Source organism: Siphateles boraxobius, unplaced genomic scaffold, assembly GCF_051911475.1.
Source record: "Siphateles boraxobius isolate OS27281-9 unplaced genomic scaffold, OSU_SipBor_1 48, whole genome shotgun sequence".
Taxonomy (NCBI): Eukaryota; Metazoa; Chordata; class Actinopteri; order Cypriniformes; family Leuciscidae; genus Siphateles; species Siphateles boraxobius.
In genome coordinates, this window is record NW_027509119.1 from 14568581 (window position 1) to 14579841 (window position 11261).

The 11261-nt window shown below is 41.2% G+C and overlaps 1 protein-coding gene across 1 annotated transcript; it reads right to left on the reverse strand.

The window, feature by feature from the left end:
* Positions 1-9071: 9071 nt before the first annotated feature.
* LOC143710838 (uncharacterized) lies at positions 9072-10133 on the reverse strand. Its single transcript, XM_077202082.1, has one exon. The coding sequence runs from the start codon at positions 10114-10116 to the stop codon at positions 9127-9129; it is 990 nt and encodes a 329-aa protein (XP_077058197.1). The 5' UTR covers positions 10117-10133; the 3' UTR covers positions 9072-9126.
* Positions 10134-11261: the final 1128 nt, after the last annotated feature.

Genomic DNA, 11261 nt, shown 5'->3' on the forward strand with positions numbered 1-11261 from the left:
CCTTCAGAACTATCTTCCCTGTGTATAATGCAAACTGTCTGAATTCGGTTGCTTTCCAACGCTCAATTTCTTGCAACCCCCTTGGCTTTCTGGCAAAGCAGTCAGGAATTGTTTTCTTCAGTGTCACCAGCCTATTGCTTACACGGGCCACGTCTCCTGATGACATGCGATACTCGGATCTACCTCTTGTCCACAATAGCAGCAACTTTTTCATGACCCCAAGGCAGCTCTGGTGCATGTAATCGATGGGGAATGATTTGATCATGTCGATTGGGAGGACAGAGAAAGGTGAAATCTTCTCCTCGTGATGGTGTTCTGGTTGCCAACACTCCCTGAATGATTGGTCTGTCCTCAAGGTCAGATTGTCAACATCTGGATACGTCAACCGACCATCCCAGGATCCCTTCTGGGTGCATCTGTCGCACCCATAGTAGCCGGAGAACTGCTTGACACACTTGACCATGGCTTTGGCAGGAGCATCGCAGGTAACACATCTCAGTTGGATGTTTAAATGCTTGCCTTCCCAGGTCAGACCATTCTGCATTAGTTCTGCCAATTCCTGAACTGTGTCACTAATAAAGTCTTGTGTTTTAGGTTTGGATCCAGCAGTGGTGATGCAGAGGGGGAAGATACATGCTGGTGACAAATTAATGGAACAAAGAACTGGCCAGAGGGACACGTTTGAGCTTTTGAATAATGGTAGCCCATCAACGTTTAAGGAGAGGTCCAGTGACTGCAGATGGTCTGTCACAGCTGCAGGATATCTGCTCAGATGCTTTGAGAGCTGATCTGCCACATTAAACTGTACACTCTCAACAGCATCTTTGGTAGTAAGTTCATAATGCTTCTCATTTCCAAAGAGTGTCCTTGCAGTATGGGGGAGTTCTGCATGCCCATGTATTTTGAGGATGCTTAAGAGAGCATCCACAGCATTATGTTTAACTTGAAACATACATGCCCATTTTGAAAGTTCTTCCCTGAGAGTGGTTGTATCTTGTTCGCTATCAGAACTTGACAGGGCTGGATCTGTAAACATGCTAAAATTTTCCTCCTCAAAGAGCTGGTTGTGACTGTCACTATCAGCAATGCTGGCCATCTCAATTGCACTGATCGTTTCCTTGTTGGCTGCTGCCTTTTGTGCCCTTGACACTCTAGCCCAGATTTTATTGTACTGCCTCTTACGCTCTTTTGATGTCATCCATCTACTGTACTGGTGTCTCTGCCAATAATTCAATAAATTACGTTTTTCAGTACATTTCCAGATTTAATCTGTTTTTCCCTTAAACTATCAACCATATAACTTGATTGGTACTGAACTTACCTTTTTGGAGGACATATTGGCCAGAAGTACAAAGGCTGAGAAAACAGATATAAACAATTATATAATTATAATTATATATGATTTATGTGTATGCATATTATTTATGTGTATGTATATATATAATTATGATATTATAATTATAATATTATAATTATATATATATACATACACATAAATAACTATTTCAAACAAGATAAATTAAAAGATGTAGCCACACTGTTGGCTGTTTTTAACATCATAATACTTATTAAGTTTGATATAAACAATATTAAGTGTTATTTTTTGTGACGTATAGCATTTAAAACTTAGTCATAACACATGGTTTTGTTTTCAGGTAAACAATTTGTAAATTGTTCGTAGTTAGATTTTTTAATGTTTAAAAGTATTATTTAAATATACATTTAAATTTAATTAATTTTAATGTATAATAGGCTAAAGATTTAAAGATAATTCCAAAAAGATATGCATTATTTATACATAAATTCAGACTAAATCAATGGTCTGCACAGTCTACAGTTGTGACCTCAGGAATAGTTCATGAAGTGATCCACATCTTTCTACAAACACGGGAGGTGAATTATTATTCTGATTTGGCCCAAAAGCTACTTGCACTGGTTACTGTTTTTAAGGGCCACTTGAATCATTACTTTTCAGTGTGTTTGCACCATAGACTGTAAAACAGGATACAACCCAGATAGATATAACTCTAATTTCAATTAAACTCCAGTACAATAGGTGGCGGCATGCATTTAGTGTGCTGCCCGCCAGTAAACCCCATGTGATGAACAGGAAGAGCATATGCATACAGGACGGCTGGCAGACGTGTCGCTGGAAGACTGCGGGTAAGATTTTTTTCCTAATTTGAACGTTAAAATGTGTTTAATCGTGACTACAGACCAAGACCAGCATATGTTGTGTTTTGGTGCTGGTATGCTGGTGACCAGCATGGTATGCTGGTGACCAGCATGGGATGCTGGTGACCAGCATGGGATGCTGGTTATAAACATTGGAAACTATGCAGGTCAACAGTAATAGATGTTAAGGATGGTAGCCTGTTAACCAGGATGGAATGCTGGACAGCTACATTGAATTTTGGTATGATGAAAATCATGAAAATACAAGCTTAAATTAATACATGTAACAAGTTTATTTAATAATAACAAGTAAACATTAACAATAATAACAATTATTTAACAAAAAACAACACTCAGGACGACAGAACAAATCAACATAAACAAAGAACATACACATCAACATTTAGTAATTTATCTGAAAAAGTAGGATCAATACAGTAATGATGACAGAACAGAACGATATAAACAGAGCATACACATCAACATGTACTAATCTATCTGAAAAGGTAGGCAACTGTTAGCAGGTTACTGTTGACAAGGACAAATGTGTAGTACAAAGCACAAAGCAGTCGACTCATTTTTGTCTCAAATGGAACCACATAGTCAAATTTTAAAGTTTTTTTTTTAGTCTGTTAATGTCCATTATTTTTTCTGTAATAAACCGTCCGGCCTTTATCCATCTGGCCTGCGACTCTGTCTCCTCCACATTCTTTTTGTCAAGCCACTCCTTGAAGCAGACTGAAAAGAAATGAACAGATAAATAGTGATGCTTGTGTCGCACCAGAACAAATAAAAATGTATTACTCCATAACCCAGTACTTGGCATCCCACAATGACCTTGTGGCTACTGCTACCTTTTAATGTCTGAAGTTTCTGGGGGGTTAAGGGCTGCCTGCTGGTTTTGGTTGTGGGGCATTCCTTCCCTGTGAGACTCCTTTCCGCCAGAGTCTTAGTGCCCCAGATTGCCACTGCCAACTCCTTCACAAATAAGGAATCCCGCGTGCTGTTTTGAATCCTTGACCAGGCCTCTCTGCGCACTCGAACATCTCCCCCCAAATGAATCTGACAAAATTAAAAACAAAAATAATCAAGGTACTAGATTGTACAAATGTATACAAAATGTATTTTAAGTGTACTGTAGTTGGGGGTTCTTATATTAATCCATGCACACAGATGACGACCCCTACGAAAAATAAGTTTATTCAAGTGTTCTATTAGTATACTTCTTTTAAACTAAAAATAAGAAAATATACTTTCAGTCTACATTTTATATACTTCTCAAAAAATATACTTAAGTATACTTTATAAAATGAACTTGAAGTATGCTTCTTTTTCGTAAGGGGAGATGCTGTACCTCATCTCCTTCTGAAGATACAGAGGGCTCCACCTCATTCAAACAGCCAGACTCTGCACCTATATACAAAATAATGTCAATGTATTCAATATGTATATTTACCCTCTTGCATCAGGGCCTATAGTTTGGTAAATATATCTGTGAGTGCTATATATATATACACACACACACACACACACACACACACACACACACACACACACACACACACACACACACACACACACACACACACACACACACACACACACACACACACACACACACGTATATCCTTACTTTGTAAGGTCTCCTTTGGGCTTGGGGCTCCAGGGTCTTTGACAGTTAGAAAGAAAACAAACATATCACAAATATGACAGATGATGGAAAACATGACAGGGGGAGGGGGGGTCTCCTCCTTACCACTGCACTTTGCTGTTGATGAGGATTTCAGTGCCTTCAGCAATTGTTGCTGCAATTGCATGTTTAGAGAACGTAGTTCTTTATTCTCTGCCTCAATTTCTGTTCTGAGTTTCTCCTGCTCCTCTAACCTATAATAGATGGACATGTATGTCATGATTAGCTGACATTATAAGAAAAAAGAAACAAAAATCTATATATATCTATATCTTTCTATATATATCTGACAAGCAGATTAAATCAAACATTGGGCTAAAGATCAATTCTCTTGTCAGAACACATTAATTCAAAAACCACTTACTTGTTTTTAGGTTCCTGCAGTTGCAGGGACATATTGTTTTTTTTTTTTATGTAGAGCTGTTGCTTCTTTTTAGCCTCCTCAAAAAGTTTTTCTGGTACAACCCCACCACCATCATCATCATCATCATCCTCTTCTGACAATGAGTCAGACAGGGTATGAGCTCTCATTATCTTGCTTGGAGTTGGGCAGAGTGGAGACTGTTTTCTTCTAATTTTTCTCTCTTTTAGCAAGGTTAAGAGATTATTTTGTTTGGCCTCTTCTGCAGCTTTTTTCTGATTTGTCTACATGGATAACATGGATAAAAGCATAATTAGGAAAAAGCACCTCAGTGTATTGCAAGACTCCCATCCAAACAAAACAAACAAAGCATTGTAAAAGCAATTACCCTATATGATTATTGAATAGATTAATGATTGGAGCCTAATATTATCACTTGATAATGGTGATAATTTGATAACCTGTATGTGGGCAGGGACACAACAATACATTGCAGTACATACATGATTTATGTAGTACATGCCCTGTAGTTACATTCAAGTGCCACAAGATGGCAATAGCTGTAATTACAGTTGGCAATAGTTGTAATTACAGTTAACAGGAAAAACGGGAGCAGATCAGCAGCAGCCAATAACATTAATTTAACCATTTTAAACAACTATTAAGTTAGCTAACATCGGAAATAAAAAAGCAATATCAACTTTACATGTGTTGCTTTGGCGTCCTCCGCCTCAGAGCGCGACCGTGGAGGCGTGGTCTCCTTCAGAAGTCTCACACGGACCCGCTTACCCTTGGCCAGTTCCTCCTCGATCTCTTCTCTGGACTCTGGAATGTTAATAACACTGAATGTAAGTACTTGAAAGCACCTGCTATAACGTTATATTCTGTCATGCAATACTAACACCGGTAGCATTGCGTCCTCTGTCCTAAGCGCTTAGTTACTAATTTGCTAGCGCGTTAGCCAATACTCGCATCCCAGTTAGCTAATACACGTTAGTAAGTATATTAAAGTTAAAGTATTTCCAAGTTGGACATTTATGTTATTGATGAACTATTGGAGATAAATTACGACTCACCCTTTAGGAACAATATTTGTCCTTTGAAAAACTTCTCTTGCCAGCGCACCCAGTAAGTTTTAGTGAGGTCACTAACGTTAAGGTCAAAGTCCTTAATGTAGGATATGGGGACGATTTCTTTACGCCCGTCCTCTATATATTTCACATAGGCGAACATATTTAATTTTTTATTCTATTTTATAGTTTAAAGTAGATTTGTTGAGTGAAGTGGTCTGTAAAATGTCAAGTAACGGTTACCTCACGAGCGAATTTAACTCTAACGGCGGGAAGCGCGAGATGCACTGTTGCCTTGGTTACAGACTACCGTACAGTCTGTATAGTGTATCTTAGCTCCCACTATTGAGATTGAGGAGTCACGTGCCGATGTGGGCGGGGTCTGAGCCGGTCCGCCATGATGGTAGGAGACGCTATCGGTTGCCAGGGGCAACGCCATCAGAACTTCACAGAAGCGCGACTAAACATTCAAGAGCTCTTTCATTTTTGCGCATTTATTATTTTCGCGCATTTATTATTTCGGCGGGACAGAGACTGATCTACGAACACGACAAAGTAAAGTAATGCAAAAAGATAAGGGGAAAGAAAAGGGACCTTACAAGAACAAGCTCACACCAAGCGCAAAACAGCGGTATTTGGAGAAGCTCTCAGGCATCCAAAATATCGACCCATACGAGCTCCCTGCGGCGGAATGGCACAGAGACCTGGACCATTTACCTCCATGCACATATATGGACATCGTGAATTATCTTGTTTTTGGTGTAAGTTACTACACAATGCAGGAGTTTAAAAGCCACAAGTCTTTGGAAAGTTACGAGGCTTTCTGCTGTGGCTGGGTGCAGGACTTGGCCATCTACAAGCCTCCAGGTGGTGAAAACAGCATTGTACTGGCAAAGGTACGTTTCTTCACATGCGTTTTAGTGTGTTTTAATTACATTGCATTTAGCAGACACTTCTTGACCAAAATGACAAAGTAATTAACTGCGACTGTTTCGTAAACACTAGATTGTAACGAGATGTTCAATGTACACAAACGTTTCCAACATGTTTTGATGTAGGCTAAAGCTGTGTATGTTAAGGTATTTAGTTTTAGTAATTAAAATAGTAATTTAGTCATTTGATTTTAGCCCAATGACACATACTGTACCTGGTTTTGGCAAAGTGGACAAACCAGTTCTGGGTTGGCTTGAAAAGGTTTTGGATTTTGTTATCATATGTTAATTTGAAAATATATATTGTATAATTTGACTTGTTGTTTATATTTGTTTTGTTTTTATTGTATTTATATGATATTTGTACTTTTGTAATTTTGTAATTTAATTTTTGCCATGAAAATAGCTTTGACTGCCATTAAATAAAATAATTATTTTATTTAATGTCATTAAATAAAATAATCTGAATCTGAATCTGGGTTGGCTAGGGTAGTTAAATGTGTGATTGCAAGATGTAAATGTCCTGGTTAGATTAAAGCCATTAACAGTGTGAATGCAAGGTGTATGAGATTCAGACGAGGCTGCAGACAGATGGTAATCTAAAGTGTAGAATGTAACTTGAAATAAAAATGGGCACTTTCTGTCTTAAATGCTTTTTACTGTTTCCCTAATTTATTTACCTTTATTTATTTAACAGGTCCTTCATTCACGGCGGCTCAGTGAGCCTCCTCTTACTCCATGGGTTATCTTAACACCATCGGGGCAAGTGTGTTCAGCCCACTGCACCTGTATGGCCGGCGTAGCGGAGTCGTGCACCCACGTTGGAGCTCTGCTCTTCATGGTCGATGCCTGTGTCCGGCTAAAGGAGAAGGCCACGGTCACAGATGAGCCGGCGTACTGGAAGCTCCCAAGCAGCATCAACAAGGTGCAACCAGAGGTTGGTCACCAGATCAATTTTATATCTGCAGCAGCCAAACGCAGATCTCTGGACAGACAAATTGATGGTGAGACCAACGATAGTCCAGCGCAGAGAACACGTATGGCCAAAACAACACCACCACCAACACCAACACCAGAAAAGCTGGCAATATTCTACCGGCGAATCAGCATGACAGGCACAGGATCTGCCATTTTGAGTGTGCTCCCTGACTACTGTGAGCTGTTTAGAGATCCTGTTCTGCCCATTCGGAGCCTACAGTCTCTGGTTAATGGAACTGGCCTTAATAGGAGTGACCTACCTGCGCTGCAACAGCACTGTCAGACCATAAAGATCGTTGCAGATGTGTCTGAGGAACAGGCAGTGCAGATGGAGAGACGGACAAGGGGACAGCACACGTCATCCCTTTGGTTTGCTGCACGGGCAGGGAGAGTCACGGCCTCCTCGATGCATAGCGTCTATGGAACAGACCTCAGTTCTCCAGCACTCTCCATCATAAAAAGGGTGTGTTACCCAACTCGTGGGCCAGGAACAGCTGCCACCAGTTGGGGAATCAGACACGAGGAGACAGCGAGGCAGGCATACACTGCCCAAACAGCACACCAGCACACCGATCGACAAGTGCAAACCTGTGGTTTTTTTGTCAACCCAGCCTTCCCACAGGTAGGAGCCTCGCCAGATGCCATTGTAACCTGCACCTGTTGTGGGAAAGGCTGCGTGGAGGTGAAATGCCCAGCAAAATACAAGGACTGCACAATCCTTCAAGCTTGTTCATCAGATGACCGCAACTTCTGCTTACATGTAGTTGATGGTCAGGTGCACCTTAAAAAGAATCACCAGTATTACACACAAGTCCAGACCCAACTGTTTGTGACAGAGAGCTCCTACTGCGACTTTGTAGTGTGGACCATGAAGGATACTGTGATTCTGCGCATAGCTCCAGATAGTGCTTTTTGGAATGCACGACTACAAAAGGCACAGGACTTCTTTGTGATGGTGGCTCTCCCTGAACTTGCTGTGCAATATTTCACTATCCCAACTACCTCTCAACCATCATCTGGTCACAGCGTGCTACGAGAACTACAACAGCAACAGCCACAAAAAGTAGTTGGGAAGAAGCCTGCCAAAAAAGCAGCCGAGAGAACAAAGGAAGTGTGGTGTCTATGTGCCGGACCAGAGGAGGGTGAAATGGTGGCCTGTGACAACGAGAACTGCCCAGTCCAGTGGTATCACTTCAGTTGTGTGGGGCTTGTGGACAGACCCTCCGCTGACACGCCATGGTTTTGCCCTTCTTGTGCTGAATAGTGTTTTTTTGTTTGTATGTTTTTTGTTCTTTTGCACTAATAACAGTATTATTATTTTATTATTATTACTTGTTGTCCATGTTTACATGCTGGAAATATTTATACTTTGAATGCACACGTTCTTTTGTACTTTTTTTGTGTTCTTTTGCACTGTTTTTGTGTTCTTTTTAGGGCTGCATAATGATTAATCGCGACTAATCGTTTGCAGAATAAAAGTTTTTGTTTACATCATATATATGTGTGTACTGTGTATAATAATTATGTATATATAAATACACAAACAGGCATGTATAATTTTAAGAAAAAAATCTATTTATATATTGTTTATAATATAAATGATCTTTAAATATAAAAATGTAAATATTTTTACATGCATGTGTGTATTTATAAATACATAATTATATTACACAGTACACACACATATATAATGTAAACAAAAACTTTTATTCTGCAAACGATTAGTCGTGATTAATCATTATGCAGCCCTAGTTCTTTTGCACTGTTTTAGTGTTATTTTGCACTGTTAACTTTTCCAAGCGATTACCCCCCCCCCCCCCCCCCCAAAAAAAAAATCAGTTCTCAATAAATATTGTTAAGCCATATCAAGTTGTTTCAAGCATTTATTTCAAAGAAATTAAAAAGTAATGAACAAGGCACTCAAACAACACTTTTGCACATGTTCGTTAAGGCACAACAAACAGTGACAATCTTATCTAAAGGCATTAGGTTTTCACCCTCACATTTGACAAGCATGTGCACAGGTACAGTTGTGTGTAAGAATTTGAATTTGTTGCGCACAACACCAATCACCCTCTCAACGTGAATTCTGAGATGTGCTATGGCCCTAGTCTCCTCCACATCTTTCGCCTCCAGCTGTGCACGACCCCTTGTGAATGTAGGTATTTTTACTTCAGCACACATCATGCCCACACTTTCTCTTATATTAAAGCCCCTATCTGCCAGCACAATGTCACCTGGTAAAAGTTTGTTCAGGAAACCACTGTGCTCAGTTATATGCTTGTCACTTGTGCGTCCACCCCACCCGTTCGATATGAAGGAAATGACACCCTGGGGCGTGATCACAATCAGGTACTTCATTGTGTATGCGTGTTTGTATTGAGAGAAAGTCTGTGCCCTTGCCAGTACATTTGAGGGTTTCTCGATGAACACCTCGAAGCAGTCAACAATGGCAGCCACATTTTTCCCAAATGACTCCACAAACTGGTGTGGCATACTGGTCAATAAGCATTCCCTGCTTGGCCAGTGCACCAATGGACACAGCTGTGCGTACATCACTCCAAGGGTATGGTGAAAGGCATCGGCGACTGTTGTCCTATGTACTCTAAACAGATGGCTGAGGTGCTGTATTGGAAGGTCTAGTCTGAGGCGCATTAAAGTCAATAGGACAAGCTGGAAAGGTGAGAGCTTCTTCATCCTACCTTGAGGCAGATATGGAGTGAGGGTGAGTAGAAGTGTCTGGAACAATGCAAAGTTTGGAAGCCCCGTGTAATACTTTACTGTGTTATCATCACCACTCAGAAAGTTCTCATTCATCCTGTAGTCATCAAGCTCCCGCTTCAGCTCTCTGTTTTCTTCCAAGAGATTGTTAATAACATCACGTCTAGATGTGCAGAGTCCACATTCCATGTCCTGGGCTGGCGATGGCGGCGGCTGCTGCTGGTGGTCCTGCTGGTGGTCCTGGGCTGGCGATGGCGGCGGCTGCTGGTGGTCCTGGGCTGGCGATGGCGGCGGCTGCTGGTGGTCCTGGGCTGGCGATGGCGGCGGCTGCTGGTGGTCCTGGGCTGGCGATGGCGGCTGCTGGTGGTCCTGGGCTGGCGATGGCGGCGGCTGGTGGTCCTGGGCTGGCGATGGCGGCGGCTGGTGGTCCTGGGCTGGCGATGGCGGCGGCTGGTGGTCCTGGGCTGGCGATGGCGGCGGCTGGTGGTCCTGGGCTGGCGGCGGCGGCTGCTGGTGGTCCTGAGCTGGCTGTGATAGCCGCTCCAGATGCTGGGTCCTTCGCTTTACTTGCCGCTGATATCTCGCTCCATCTGTTTCTTTAACGTCATTGTGGCCTAACCGCAGGGATGGTGTCCAGTCAGGGTGGTTCTCCAACATCTCATATGATGGTTTACCTACAACAGAATAATTAGATTATGAAAAATCTATGTAATCAATGCTTTAAAATGGCAACAAGGTAGCATAATGTCATGAACATAATCTCAACTATTTTTTAGTCATTTCATAAATAATCTCATATAATGGTTTACTACAAAATAATAATTAGATTATGACAAAAATATATGTAATCCATGCTTGCTTTACACTGCCATCGCAAAACACATGCAAAATAAAGATAAATCCTGAGAGGGTAACGCTAACGTTAACTCATGGTATGACAAAAGAGCTCAGGGGGTAACTTACACAAGACAAAAAAAAGGTTAGTGAAATTGTGGTGTAGAGAACACTACAGCGACCACATTCCACCAACAAGGTGACATAATGTCATGAGCAGAATCTCAACTACTTTTTAGTTAACATTAATGGTTGGCCATTGAGCATTTTTGAAGAGGCAACAGTTTGTTAGATAGTTAGCTAGGCAGCAATTCAGATACACTTCAGTGTTTGCAACAACATTAGGTAACCTAGGTTACACTTCGTAGCTTTAAGAGACAACATAAAGACATTTTTTAGAGAACGTACCCGAGTGAAAATGCAGAGAACACACTCTCATCGACTCGGGGGTGAGATCGAAAGTAAGGTCCTTCCTTCTTATTGCAGCCAACCAAGCAATC